The sequence below is a fragment of the Copadichromis virginalis genome, linkage group LG19 (genome assembly GCF_057382275.1).
Source record: "Copadichromis virginalis isolate Kocher_CV1m ecotype Utaka linkage group LG19, C_Virginalis_male_GT1.1, whole genome shotgun sequence".
Lineage (NCBI taxonomy): Eukaryota > Metazoa > Chordata > Actinopteri > Cichliformes > Cichlidae > Copadichromis > Copadichromis virginalis.
The window spans coordinates 36,421,462-36,437,265 of record NC_140636.1 but is presented as its reverse complement, the minus strand read 5'-3'; the positions used below and the strand labels follow the sequence as shown (position 1 = coordinate 36,437,265).

The window sequence follows — 15,804 nt, the reverse complement described above, 5'->3', positions numbered from 1 at the left end:
AGACTCTGTCCACCACCACAAGGGACTTGGGAATTACTATAGCTTCTAACTTGAATCCCCCGTCCAGGTAGGCAAAATCAAAGCCTCTTACCTTTCGCAGCACTTTTAAGCCCTCCACAGACAACTTACTAAGGTCAAAGTGTTTCTTTATGGTGTGCCAGGAGTTTTTCAGCTGGTGCATTTTGAAGGGTGCCATGTTCAACCTAGAAAAGGGTATATGCAGGCCTTCCAAGTTTTTTAGTTCAACCACCACTCCGTCGTAATCAAATTTACTCCAAACACGTCTCGTTGGATCCTCAACTGTCGTTGCCTGCAATGGAATGAAAATGTTGGGGTCCAGGAGGAAATCCTCAACGCTTTTAGATCTGGCGAAAGCATCCGCCAAACCCTTCATGTTTTCGACACCAACGTCCTCCATGGCTGTTGTGTTCTGGAAAGAACAGAAAGTATAATCAGGTAAGTAAAAAAGAAGTGAAACAATGTAACTGAAAAACTGTTAAACCAGGAAAGACAAAAAAAGTGTAATCATGTAAGTAAAACACATTAAAATCAAGTAAGTAAAGAACAGGAAAGAGCAATTTGCAACAGTTAAGAATATGCCAAAAATATTACCTGTATTGTAAATACAGTCTTTCAAGACAGCAGATAAAAAAAGAAAAGTTGTGTGTCTTAGTTAACCAAGACGCTGTGGTCATAAATCCAGAGACACTGCTCCTCTGAGTTTCAGGGCATGAATGACTGAGCTGAGCACTCCTCCCCTTATATAGGGTCCAGTCAAAAGTTGCCGCCATAGGAAATGAATGTCGTTCAGTGAATGAGCCAGTGAACGACAACCCCTGAACGACACTCACTGAATAACCCACTCAACGACACTGACTGAATGAGCCAGTGAACGACACCCACTCAACAACACTGTTATTAGGAAAATTGTGCTTAGTAGTCAGTATAATCTTTTAACACTAGCATCCCCAGGCTTCTACCTTTCTACCTATAAAACCCGAGAGCAGTCAAATGGTGGAAGTGGAAGCTAAATTGGCTAAATTGACCGCGGAGTCATCATTTTGCGTTTCTACCTTTAAAAGCCGGAGAGCAGTCAGTCAAATGCTGGAGTCGTTCATATGTATATTAGGTCGTTACCTAGGAATTCTGGAGGGAGGGGAGTGGGGGTGAGTGATTGAGGGGGTGGGGGAGTGGAGTGTTTCAGTTTGCCATCTTAGGGAGAAATCAACACGTCCTTTGTATGTCCTTTGTTGCTGACATTTATTGATGAAAACAGTACAAAAAACCAACCATTTGTACACATATTTACAAATAATGATAAAAAGTGAGTGAGTACATTTCAACATTTTCAGCAATCACTCACAATCCTGGCACTGCCACGGTATCTGTCGTCTGCATTTCCCACATGTGTACCTGTAGCAGTGAACACATCGCACAGTGGCCTGATTTTTTTTGCATCTGTGTACTTGGATTTTAGGTCGCAAGCCACCCAAAACTTGCTCCATGTACCACTCAGCAGGCCATTTGTAAATATGTGTACAAATGGTTGGTTTTTTGTACTGTTTTCATCAATAAATGTCAGCAACAAAGGACATACACCCATGTGTGTTGATTTCTCCCTAAGATGGCAAACTGAAACACTCCAAGTTGGTGACTTTTGGAGATTTGTTTCCCTGGATGATTGAGAATGCATCAAGATGAAACACAAAAGGAAGCTCACCGCTTTTAGCAGCTCCCCCACCCCCTCAATCACTCACTGAGTGATTGAGGGGGTGGGGGAGTGGAGTGTTTCAGTGTTTCAGTTTGCCATCTTAGGGAGAAATCAACACACATGGGTGTATGTCCTTTGTTGCTGACATTTATTGATGAAAACAGTACAAAAAACCAACCATTTGTACACATATTTACAAATGGCCTGCTGAGTGGTGCATGGAGCATGTTCATTGGTTCATGGACCTCCCTGAACTAATGGCATTTATTGCAATTGTCATCTTGCAGGGGGTTTACAGGGTTCCATCGGTAAATGACTGCTGGTCAGCAAACCTGGGAAACCCACAGATAATTGGAACTATGGCACGAAACCGCTTCCAAGACATCATGCAACACTCCACTCCCCCACCCCCTCAATCACTCACCCCCACTCCCCTCCCTCCAGAATTCCTAGGTAACGACCTAATATACATATGAACGACTCCAGCATTTGACTGACTGCTCTCCGGCTTTTAAAGGTAGAAACGCAAAATGATGACTCCGCAGGGGTCTAAGGTAGAAAACCAAAATGACTGCTCTCCGGGGGTCTAAGTGCTAATGATATAAGTTTGCATATGGTAGAATGCTGCATGTAATCATTTGTGTGTAGAAGTATATGGTAAATATATAAATAATAAATATACAAGTATATAGTTGGTGGCATATTGAAAGAATGTCTCATCCTAGGAGGTCTGTAACATTTTAGGATGTTCACCCCCACATCCTAGGAGCATGAGAGAGGTCGTACCTTGTCTTATTCTCAGTTCTGGAGACTGCACTTTTGCTAGCAAGAAGTTTCTCTTCTCTGAGTCTTTACTGAAGAAGTGTTTTAGACTATATTTCTTAACAGACACTGACTGCATGAGCCAGTGAACGACACCCACTGAACGACACTCACTGAATGAGCCATTGAACGACTCATTGAATGAGCCAGTGAACGACACCCACTCAACGACACTGACTGAATGAGCCAGTGAACGACATCCACTGAACGTCCCAAATGTTATTCTATGTAATAATTTCTGAAAAACCTTTAGGTATTTATTTTATAAAGTGCATTAGTTATGATTTCAAGTATGGTTTTAGGAAATTTTTCCTCCATATGTACAATTATATAAACATACAGACACACAGACACCTTTTAAGCCCTTGTCCTCTGATCAGGTGTCCATGTAGCATTTACCTGGACCACTGTCGCCAAACCATCTGTTTCATAATACATGTAATGTTTAATCCGCACTGGTCACTCCACTTTATTGTCATTGATATTTATATTTAAAAGTGCAATACTGTAATTTTCTGCTGCTCATTCCTGTGCAATATCCCATCTGCCCTCCCGTCATATTTCTTTTCAAGATTTTCTTATTTAATCACTAGTGTACATATATTTATAGATACATATATATTTAGTCATCTTTTCTCTTTTACCATGTCTCTCTAATATTTTGCTCCTTACTATTTTTCTATTTTCTTATTATTTTATTTTCCTATATTTTCTCCTACTGTATCAAGCTGCTGAGTGACTGCTGCTCGTCAAACACATTTCATTGCAATGTTGACCCTGTGCTAACTTGCATATGACAAATAAAACTGAAAACTGAAAACATGTAAGCTTTTTCTCTTTGGTTTGTTTGAGCGTTTGTTTTTTAAATACACAGCAAGTGTCACACACACTCTCTCTCTCTCTCTCTCTCTCTCTGTCTGTCTGTCACACACACACACACCTCCACATTCCAATCTAAGGAACAAACGCTCACTGAATTATAAATAAAGACCGGGGCAGTTCCTCAAGGCAAGGCAAGGCAAATTTATTTGTATAGCACAATTCAACAACAAGGTGATTCAAAGTGCTTTACAGAGACATTAGAAACAAAAACAAATAAAAAGCATGATTTAAAATAGATTAAAACAAGCAAAGAAACAAACTAACTAATTAACAAACAAACAAACAAAACAGTATATAAAATCAAAACAGATCAGCATCAGAACTTTAAAGTCTATCCTCTGACGGACAGGCAGCCAGTGTAAAGACCTCAGAGCTGGACTGATGTGGTCCACTTTTTTGGTCTTAGTGAGGACTCGAGCAGCAGAGTTCTGAATGAGCTGTAGTTGTCTGACTGATTTTTTAGGTAGACCTGTAAAGATGCTGTTACAGTAATCAAGCCTACTAAAGATGAATGCATGGACTAGTTTTTCCAGGTCCTGTTGAGACATCAGATCTTTTATCCTTGAAATATTCTTGAGGTGATAGTAAGCTGACTTTGTTATTGTCTTAATGTGTTTTTCTTTTCTTTTTCAAGTTTAGGTCTGCATCCATCACTACACCCAAATTTCTCGCCTGGTTTGTGGTTTTTAGATGTATAGATTGAAGTTCTCTGGTGACCTGTAATCGTTTTTCTTTGGCGCCAAAGACTATTACCTCAGTTTTGTTTTTGTTTAGCTGGAGAAAATTGTGGCACAACCAGTCATTAATTTCCTCAATGCATTTACCAAGAGCCTGTACAGGGCCTTGGTCTCCTTATTTATCTTATTTATCCAAAGTGCGACACCTGAGCGCAGACCCGGGCTGTTAAACAAATATGAGTCAATGCAGATGTCAGACAGACTGTCCAAATTCTCCCAAAGAATCTGCAGGCACCTGTTTAAAATTGGCTTAGGATAGAAAATTCTAAGTCTATTATTGAGATATTCTTATTTTCTGTTAGTAGTTAATCTTTCAAATGACAAGAGATAATGCCTAGATATCTCACCTCATCTTTCATCTGTGTATTACATATTAACTGCAGGAGACACTCATGTAGAGCTAGTATCTCACATTTATTATTATTATTGTTATTATTCATCTGTAAACCTGACGTGTTTCATAATCACCTTGGCTATGTTAATCATCATGCTCTTCAGGAGGCATCAAGACGCGGGGAACACAAATGAGAAATTAAAATGGAGCCACAGTGGAAGCAAAACCAGACACCTGAACATGGAAACACAAGACTTTCACAATAAAACACGAAACAGTGAACGTAAATAATACAATATGAAGCAGAGTGAAATTTGGAAACATCACACTTTATTTCAATACGTAAATTAAAACAAAACAAAACAAAACAAAAAACCCTCAAACCACATTTAAATTACATGCAAGACAATGTAAAAACAGCTGTGTTTTTTAAGAATAAAATCACTACATAAAAAAGCCCATGCAAAGAGAATAGGAAAAGAACAGATAAAATGAAAGTCAGCTGTCCAGCCACTCCAAGTCTTCCCCTTCACCACCATAAGATTTCCGAGTTACCCCGTAGTCCCATAACACCTCCTCACCAACTGCGATGTCCTTCAGGGCAATGAAAAGTATTGTCTCCTGAGGTCCTGCAGGGAAGTTCATTGTAAACTTCTGGGGCTTGATGTTTGGATTTTTTCGGGAATGGTTCATTCGCCTCCCATAGGTGTCAATGTCGGGATGACAGGCACAGGGGAATGCAGTGGCATCGATGCACATCCCTCGGTCACACTCGTCCCTGAAGAAGAACAGATACCCCGACTGGGGCCTCCGTTTCCCTTCTGCTTCAGTGATATATGTCCCGTGGTAATCGCACACTATATCCCCTTTGTGGAAAGGCATAAGTGCGATCACACCTGTAAGTTGAAAGATACCATCGGTCATGACAGGGCTCTTAGAAACGTTCACTTGCAATTTGTCTAAATGTTGTGTGCATTTTACCTTTGCCCTTCCGTTCCCCGAAGTCTTGCAAAGCCAGGCCCTTCCACTTCTGCTCTGCAATCGAAGACATGAGGGACTGGTTGTCTTGTATACTGGGCTGCGGAACAACCCAGGCCTGCAAGATGGCATTGACAGTGGGCTTGTTGGTGTGCCATTTCTCCTTGTCCAAAGCCATCTGCACACGTGCAGGCTGAGGTGGGTTTCCTCTTCTGCCAACTGACTGACCTAAATGAAGTGGTCACAAAGCGACGTACAAGAAATAATGCAAGTGATTATTGCGGCTTAAAAATGAAAAATCAACCATATGCATTTTAGTCAATCACGTATTTGTACCTTAAAATATTCCTTATATTTATAATTGAGCTATCTGTGTATATTTGGGTGTACAACATTGAGTGGGTTATACTTACATGTATTGTATTATTTAATTAGTTCAGACTGTTACTGCTATTGTCTCTACACAAGTGTAACCCACATAATTTTCTTAGAGATTATTAAAGTATTTTCATTCTGAAATACATACAAAACAAACAAAGCAATGCAACAGAAGCAGCTCCATTAACATGACATGCCCAGGCCTTACCGAGAATGTACCCAACTCTTTTCTTCAGCTGAATATCCCTCCATTTCTTGTAGTGGTGTCTGTGCTGTGGAAAGCCAGCCTGTACACACTGCCGTTTGGATGGTGGCTCTCCAGTCAGCGTGACCGGGAAGGCCTGCAGGAAGGCATCCCATTCTTGGAGTGGCAGGTGCGTAGATGATGTGCTACATGAAAGGTGTAGAGGAGGGGATGCATCAAATCCATCAAAAGTTTTTAAATGTGGAAACGTGTAACACAGGTTGACTTGTGGTAGTGTGTGATATTTTTAAAAAAAAAGTGTACCTGGCCTGTCCTGGTGTCGGTAGTCCTACTGAGCTTGATGCTGACTCAGCCATAGCATCCCCAGGTTCAGTGCTCAGGTATCTGTGGTTTTTAATGCATGCAAATTAATTAGAGCCAAGAGAGATGAAAAAACCAAAATACAAGGGGCGAACATCTCTGACATACAGCAACATATGTGGCTGACTGTTATGAGTCCAGGGTTAGGGTTTCTCTGTCAGATCAAAGAAACAAATCTTTCTTAATATGCTATTGATCCAGTTAGGTCAAGCACTCACCTCGCTCTCAGGCGTTTTACATCTAATGATGGGTTGGACAGTGGGACCCCACATTCTCCTAGGAAGAACTTGCCCCTGTCATCGCTGCCAGCAATTTGATTTTCCAAGGACACTGGACGGATGTTCCTAAAATAGCAGTCCAACAACTGCAGAGAAAAAAAGGAATCAATGTTAAATATCTCATAAAATCAATTCACAAGGTGCCTATAGAGCAAGAAGAGAGTCGCTGCTGAGAATGAATGACTTACTTGTTCTTCCTGGCTGGTTATCTTCAAGTTACCACTCAGCTCAACACCATCAGCTACTGCTTTCCGCGCCATCCAGTCCTCTACCTGTGTATGTAAAAAAAAAGGTGTTGGAGCTTAAAGAAATACAGACTTACATCAGCTGTCATTTCACTTATCGTGCACTTTGGTTGTTGGTGGCGCACTTACACAAAGTTCTTGAACAGCATTTCCTGTCAGTCCATGTTGTAAAATCAGGATGGCCTCACAGTACTGTCTGAAGGTAGTCATTGCAAATGTGGGGATGCAATCACCGCCAGAAAGTCTTGTGTGGAAATATTCAATATCCTTCTTGGCCACAGCAAGAATTTCCTTCTTATCAGACCTATTGCAAATGTGACAGAGGTAAGACATTATTGAAAGTTTGTATGTGTCATCCAATATGTGGAAGTGGCAATAAGGTCATCATACCTCGCTGTTGGCACGACTGTCGAAAACGCTTGGGGACTGTTCGTGATGATAAATCCACGTGTTTGAAGGCGAGTGCAGAGTTTAATGCAAGATTCTTCATCCTTGCAGTACTCCTGGAGCTCTGAGAAGTTCCAGACTCTACCTTCATTAGAAAACAGCTTCTGTGAAGCAATGGCTCTGGAAGCTTCTTCCTCACATTTCTGTGGTGTGCAGTCTTTCAGGCACACTCTGCTCAGGTGTGTGCGAATGGACTGTTGCGGCTTTTTACAAAGCAGGCAGTAGACAATGTTTCTCTCCATCTTGTTTGCACTGTAAATACAAAGAGTGAGAGGCAGAAAGTGAGAGAGAAAAACTGCATATCAATTTAGTTTATTTTGATAGTATGAGAAAACAAACAAAGAACAACAACAATACATCCACACACAAACTTTGCTTCCATCCCACCCCCCAAAAAAAACTTAAAGAAAAAAAAGTTTTAAAACAAGTTTTAAATTTTAAAAATGAGGAGAATGGCACATGCAAGTTTTACATGTTCAACCACTTAAAAGCCCAACAAACAGTACTTACATTAAAATTGAACCGTTGTCTTCTGTTGTCGTCTTTCTCTCTCTCAGTGTCCTGCGGAAACAGAGTGGCAATAGCATATCACAAGTTGGCTACATTTATGTCCTTGTAGCTGTATGCTTCCCCATCCCCTTTTGCCCACTGAATGACAAAATGACAGGCCCACTTTTATCACCTACTGAACAACCCACTAAACGACCCACTGAACGACCCATTGACCCACCCACTGAACTGAATTTCTTGGTGAAAAATGTTTCTCATGTTACTTTAAGAGCTGTTAAAACGAACTAGTCCATTCTCCCGAGTGTTACTTTGTGTGTGTGTGTGTGTGTGTATATATATATATATATATATATATATATATATATATATAAAAATTGTAAAAATTAACTATTGCTGTGCAGCAGTCTTTAAAGAAGGTGGTGCTCAAAGTAAAAAAAGGGGCACATATAACCAGGCTGTATAGCAACAACACACATTCATCGGTATTCATATATATATATATATATATATATATTTTTTTTTTTTTTTTAAACTTTTCTATCAGTCCTTCACAAAGAGGGAACAGTCTGTCTACATATTGGCCATCTCTCAGCTGGTGCTGGTTCCTGCTCATACTCTTCCTTAGGCGCTTGTGACTGTGTCCCCCTGTATCATCAAGGGTCCCAAAGCCAACACAGATGACCCTGCTAAAGTGGGTCCCCCAGTCTCTCCTGACTCTGGACATTTGCAGGTTCTCACACCTGGAAGTCAAGCAGGTCATAGGCTGCAGCACTGAAACACAAGTTACAGTTATAGGTAAATGTTCATGTACCTATAACTGTATGTATGAACAGTTTATGAACATTCAGCTCATAGATTTCTCACTTCTGAACTCTTTTAGTGTGTTTTTTTTCATTTATTGTTTAATCATGTGTGTGTGCCTGTGTGTGGTTATGAGCACCTTCTACAGAAGCATCACTGAGAGTATTCCCATTTAACACTCGTAATAACACACGCTGAAAATACTCCTTCTGTTGTTCTTTTTCAGTACTGTACACCACCTGATGGTTTTGGCTCCTGTCTCTTTTTGCTTTCTCTCTCATTGTGGAAAAGCATTATAAACATGCCAAAGAGAGATGGGTTCATGCATTTCAGTTTTAACTGTTAAGCATTCTGTGTGCATGCCTGTCTGGTTGTGTGTGTGTGTAAGACATTTGCTGTGTATGTAACCTTCCTGTCGTTGCCGGGTCAAATCTCACCAATTTACAAATTTAAAAAACCCTCACCAATATTGGGTTTTACATCTGAGTGCCTCGAGGCCTTAGTACGTCCTCCACACTATGCACTTGAACATATTAAGGTGATGAGAACTTCTTTTGTTTAACTTTGAGTGTTTGAATCAAGTTTGTTACATATGTGGGAATAGGAATCCACCCCCACCCCCTTTTGCCTACTGAATGACAAAATGAAAGGCCCACTTTTCCCACTTACTGAACAACCCACTAAACGACCCACTGAACGACCCATTGACCCACCCACTGAACTGAATTTCTTGGTGAAAAATGTTTCTCATGTTACTTTAAGAGCTGTTAAAACTAACTGGTCCGTTCTCCCGAAGTTTACTTTGTTCTTCTAGACCAGGGGTAGGCAACCTTTCTGATGGCGAGTGCCATTTAAAATGTCCTCAGAAGTCAGTGTGCCAAATGATGTTATGGTGTTATAACATCATTTGGCAACATAATAATGGTGTTATTTGTCTCTCAGAAACAGCTCATAACTTTCCTTCAACTCATTCCTGTCACCTAAAAGGTAAACCTTTCTCCATCACCTGTCCAGCTCTGATGATTCAGTAAGGACATCTCCTGGATTCATCTTCATGTTTCCCTCTCACCAGATATACAAACCATCATGAGCAGCAGCTTTTACAGCTGTGGCTCCAGCAAACATCAGCTGATACTAGAAAGTAATATCAAATTCCAAATTCTAACAGCAGCTGATCAAGCTTAAACGTGCTGCTCTTGTTTAGCGCAACATCCGCTGGTTTCTTCTTTCTGGCGCAAAGTGGGCGATAAATAAACACGAGAAAAGCCGTTGAAGTAGCAACAGGAGCGAGAGGGGGGAGAATGAGAGGAGAAGAGGCAGCTGACAGCGTAAAGACAGAATAAATCTAGCTTTGTGTCTTTTTTTCCATTCTAGCTGAAGTCCGGGACAAACTGTGTTCCTTTTCACCTTAATACAAAACGCGTGATATTTTCTCTGAATGAGGGTTGATTCCGTCTTTTTTACAGGCAACTCTACTAACTAACCTTATGAATAAAATACAGTTCACTATGGTATCAGTAACATCAAAGCACCCGCCCAGCTGTATGGAAACTCCATCATGCTAGCTAGGTATTGTAACTGACTGTAAAAAGTCAGCATAACAAAAATAAACTCCACCTAAAATTGGTTTATATCTGACCCAGATAGACTGCAGGTCATAACTTCTTACCATAAGTTCAGTTCACCTGATACTCGGACAGGTGTCCTGCCAAACTAGGTATCCCCGACAGAATTTGTTTCCCCTGCGTCCGGAGCACACGCTGGACTGTCCAAATCACGGACAAACAGTATCCCACATTGTTGATTTTTAGTTTACAAACACTTCTCATAATGACTAACTACTCCTGACATTTTTGAGAAGTTAGCTCTTTATACAACGAAGTTATAGTGGGATACAAATAATATCAGGCTGATCCTGCCACAATTTGTTCCCCCTGTGTAAATCACGGACAAACAGTATCTCACATTGCTGATTTTTCATTCACAAACACTTCTTATTATGACGCATTACTCCTGAAACTTTAGAGGATTTAGCTCTTTTTAGAGTAAAGTTACAGGAGAATAAAAATAGTTATCAGCCAAAATGTTAATGTTTTATTAAAATAATCCCATCTGATACCCCGTGAGATGAGAAAAGATAAGATAACTCTTTATTGTCATTTCACAGTCATACATAGTACAGTAGTACAATGAAATTGGAAAACTGTCCTACGTCGGCTTTTCCAATAAATAAATAAATATATATATATATATATATATATATATATATATATATATATATATATATATATATATATATATATATATATATATATATAACATAATTTTCTGTTGTAACCCTCAAACTGAATGGTAATGTAACGATACTAATTTTTCACTTTTTCACAAAATGAAAACATCAGTACTTCCTGCGTGCTCCCAGCACAGGGGAAACTACCTACTTTGGCACAACAGATCCAAGTATAAAAACAATGCTGTTCACGGTTGAGGTAGTGTCCAAACTGACGGACAGAGATTCAGTCACAGGTAGATGTTCCCACAGCTCTTTAAATGAATTCTGGCTGAAGGGTAGATTCTGATTAAAAACCAAAATGCCATCCTGCCTCAGTTAAAAAGGTTCCTAAAACTGTACTGCCTGATCAGTCACTGTACACTGTTAGGTTGTGGAAGATAATCCCTCGTCCTCCTCATACTGCAGACTGTTTAGGAAACTTGGCTCAGAGCTGCAGAAGTTCTTGACTGTCGTACATTTGTGGTTAGTCTGATGAAACTCATTTTCAGTGTACTGACTGAAAGTGAACAGCGGGTCCTCACTCCACGTCTGTGGTAAAGGGTTAGGGTGTTGAAAAAAGATCAGGGAACCAGCAATCGCCGGTTCCTTGAGATGCACTCTCCACCGTGGGACAGGATGGTGGTACCCCTGCCCCAGTTCAAAAAAATTGCCCATCTTGGGTTTACGCGCATCTACTGAGCTCTTCGCGACGTTTCGGCGTTCCTTCGCCTTCTTCAGGCCGAGCTCAGTGTGTCTGTGTTGTGTGCCTTGTGCCAGAACTAAACTGAAAATATTAGAGCAATATTTCAATGAAATATCCTGAAACGCGTACCTTCACTCAGAAATCGGGGCTGGGGAAACAAAAGCAGAGTCTGAAAGTTTGAGGACAAACAGTCAAATCTTTTTCTCTCTCTCTTTTTTTTTTTTTAAACATGTCATAAAGACGAGACCCACAAACTCAGTATGTCTACTCATTAGCTACCTTGCATTATAAATATATAAAGTTTTAAAAAGTGCTTATTAAAAGAAACTATAGTGATGTGATAACTTCCAGCAGTGTCATTCTCATTTTTGTTCTTGACCAGCATTAATACGAAATGTCAGGGAGAGCAAAACGGTCGTCCTTCACAGTCCTCCTCCAACACTGACAAGGATTGTCCACAAAAAAACCCCAAAAAAACCCCCCAAAGAACTGGTCTCCCATTAACATTCATTCAACGTGTACACAAAGATAGACGTTTTTGGAAAAGCATAGTTAATACAAAAGGAGACTTCTCAAACTAAAGAGGAGAGTATTGGCGACTGGTAACACACTGCTGCTGCGACCGACTGGAACACAAGACGACAGGTAAAAATTAAAATAACTAGCAATAATTAGGGGTTAGGTTGGTGTCTAGGTGGGGGTTTTGGTGGGTGCCGGACGCTGTGGCGAAGAGGCCACGCCGATGGCTTCTTCGGTTCTGGAGATATGGCGAATCGGACCAAAAAGGATGGGACAAAACGGTCCCAATCGGAGAAAGGAAGGTGCAGAGGGCCTGGGTCCACCACCACTGTACTCAGCAGGCCCTGCCGGGTCGTTAGACACGCAGCATGGCAGGGATTGGTGACATAACATGTAGCAGTTTCCCTTCACAGAAGCGTCTGCAGCAGGTGGGTGGAGGAGGAGGCAGCAGAACCAGGCCTTTGGAGCACTGTGTCATCTCCTGGTCCTGATGCTTTGAATCTCCCTCTCTGTCTGTCTGTCTGTCACACACACACACACACACACACACACACACACACACACACACACACACACACACACACAGAAGCTGGTCAAGTGCTGTGCAACTGGGATTGCACCTGTCGTCCACAGGAGGGCGCCTAGCTGGGAAGTCCAGTACATTCCATATTAAAGTTGTTGCAAGTGCATTTTTTGTGTAAAAGAGACACACACACACACACACACACACACACACACACTCACACTGTAAGGTCTGAAGTGCAAAATTTGAATTACATTCCTTTGTATCTCTCCCTCTCTCTCACTCTGTCTCTCTCTCTCTCTCTCTCTCTCTCTGTCAACACACACACACACACACACACACACACACACACACGCTGGTCAGCTGCTTTGCAACTCAATGCGGTACAAATCGACTTGTGTGCCTCTTTTTCTCTTTGGGTTTTCTGTGTGTTTTTTAAAATTTTTAAATCCACAGCAAGTGTCTCTCTCTCTCTCTCTCTGTCTGTCTCTCTGTCACACACACACACACACACACACACACACACACACACTGTAAGGTCTGAAGTGCAAAATTTGAATTACATTCCTTTGTATCTCTCCCTCTCTCTCTCCCTCTCTCTCTCTCTCTCTGTCTCTCTCTCTCTCTCTCTCTGTCAACACACACACACACACACACACACACACACACACACACACACACACACACACACACGCTCAATGGAGTATAAAATAAAGACCGGGGCAGTTCTCTCACTGGAGTCTCTTAGAGTGGAGGCTGCCCTTGCTAGCAAGAAGTTCTGTGTGTTTCTCTTCTCTGAGTCTTTACTGAAGAAGTGTTTTATAACATTTTCCTTAACAACTGACATGTGTTTTTTGTGTAAAAGAGAGAGAGAGACACACACACACACACACACACACACACACTCACACTCAGCGGCTCAGAGATGAGGGAAAAACAACAGAAATCAGGATAGATTTTAATGTCAGGAGATGCCCTGTGATGCTGGGGCCATTGTGTAAGATTGGAATGTGTACCAGTGGCTGGTGGGTGGTCCTTGAAGGTCCCGGGAGGAGGCGGCGAGGAGGCAGCGGGTGGCTGGGCTTGAGCTGTGGATCAGGGACGTCATTAATTCTGCCTGGTGCTGCGTGTGCCCTGTGCAGCTTGGATGTCTGCCGCTGACGCTCTGTGGTTCCTGTTCCTGTCATAAAAGGCCCTGTACAAGGGGAGAAGAAATGCATCATTGGTTACCACAAATAAAACAGTGTCTTTCTGCCTGTGTCATTCTGTTTGGTTTCTTTGAGCGTTTGTTTCTTAAATACACAGCAAGTGTCACTCTCTCTCTCTCTCTCTCTCTGTCACACACACACACACACACACACACACCAAAGCACGCACACACACACACACACACACACACACACACACACACACACACACACACACAGACACTGTGAGGTCTGCAGTTCAAAATTTGAATCTCAGAGCTTGGTGTTTTTGTCTCCCTCCAGTGGACAAATGCAGGTATGATTAGGGTTGGTTAGGGATGAGGAAAGAGAAAGGGGACCCAGCAGCCGCTGGACCCCCTTGGAGGCACGCTCACGACGAATGAAGTGGGCAGACGTCCCCCGTTCAAAAAATTGCCCATATAGGGTGATAATTGGCCAATGCGCATCGTTGGGCCTTCGCGACGTTTCGGCGTATTTGTGCCTTTTTCAAGCTGGCCCAACGTGTCTTCTGTTTCTGTTTCTTGCCTGTCTCGGCTTTTATATACTCTCTGTCTCCACCCACTTTGGGCTTTCTGTTTTCTTTCTTTTCTTTATATTTCTGTTTCTCTGTTTGTTCTTTAACTTTCTTATATTTCTCAACTTGTACGTTTTCTTTTCTTATTTCTCAACTTGTACGTTTTCTTTTTCTTATTCTTTCTTTAACTTTTTCATTCTGTTTATATTTTTAATTTTTAAATGGCACCCCCTGCTTTATTGACATCCCGTCCTGTATTTTTCCTCTCTGGCACCCCCTTCTCATTTGTCCTTTCCAGTTCTACGGCTTTTACGTGTTTCTTCCATTTCTCAACTTGTACGTTTTTCTTTTTCTTATTTCACAACTTGTACGTTTTCTGTTTCTTATGACTGGATAAGGGGTGAATGATAGGACGGGGCACTAGTTTTGGTTTCACAAAGCCATTGGTCACCCCCAGATTGTGAGCAGCAACAGTCTCCCCGTTGACCACTCGAAACAAAGTGAATTCGGAAGACAGAGTGTGCATGACCATCGGGAGGTCTCGCTCTCGAACCAGGATGAAGTCCGTCTGATACGTCGACAGCATGAAAACAGAAATGTTGTGGTCGGCCAGTGGTGCGATGACTGATTTAGCGATTTTGGTGACTCCTATGGGTTGTGAAGTGGATGTGTTGCTACCTCCTGACACCACGTTAAGGGCCACCCACGTGGCGTCGGCAACGCTGATGTGCTCCGACTGGGGCAGCTCTTTAAATCCTTCCTCGTCGACGATGATGGTATAGTCCTCTGGAGTCTCTGTCAAACTGAAAAACTTGCATCTTGTTTTGGAGGCCAGGAAGGCGAGTTTTATTAATCCGTGAGTGCAAATCTGGATCCCTTCTTTCTCTATACTCGCCACTTTCAAGCTGTGCTCTAAAATATGAAGCTCCATCTTTTACGTCTTCTCATTTGAGGAAGGACTAAAATGGGTTAGGGTGGGGAAGATAATCCCTTCTCCGAAAGGAAAAGGAGCGTGCACGGTCCATCCCTCCCTGCGGCCCTCCGTACCCGTCCCAGAAGACTTGGCGGTCACGTTGGCGGCGGCGGCCATAGCATACCACCGTCCAGCCGTCGTCCATGGCGTCCAGAATTTTTTTCTTCTTTTCTTTTTTCCAAAAAAAATTAAATGTGCTTCAAAAAATATTTATTTAATTTTAATGTGAACAAAAAACGCTTTCCAAAATGTGGAAAGGAAAAAGTCACGTAAAAACAGTAAACAACAAAAGAAGGTGTGCCAAAAAAAACTGTTTATTTAAAAATAAACACAAAAAACACAACGTTTCGACCGTACACGGTCTTCTTCAGGTGTGGCACACAGAAAACTGTAAGCTAGGTTAG

General features: G+C 41.7%; 1 protein-coding gene and 1 pseudogene across 1 annotated transcript; both read right to left on the bottom strand.

Moving 5' to 3' along the window:
* Positions 1-4,794: 4,794 nt before the first annotated feature.
* Positions 4,795-8,111, bottom strand: LOC146686750 (uncharacterized). The gene is made up of 9 exons (XM_085442314.1): positions 7,888-8,111; positions 7,321-7,629; positions 7,060-7,234; positions 6,874-6,957; positions 6,626-6,771; positions 6,351-6,431; positions 6,051-6,232; positions 5,468-5,692; positions 4,795-5,382 (listed from the first exon to the last, which is right to left on the bottom strand). The coding sequence occupies exons 1-9, from the start codon at positions 7,962-7,964 to the stop codon at positions 4,985-4,987; spliced, it is 1,677 nt and encodes a 558-aa protein (XP_085298440.1). The 5' UTR covers positions 7,965-8,111; the 3' UTR covers positions 4,795-4,984.
* Positions 8,112-14,176: 6,065 nt separating this feature from the next.
* Positions 14,177-15,635, bottom strand: LOC146686749 (cytosolic arginine sensor for mTORC1 subunit 2 pseudogene; annotated as a pseudogene).
* Positions 15,636-15,804: the final 169 nt, after the last annotated feature.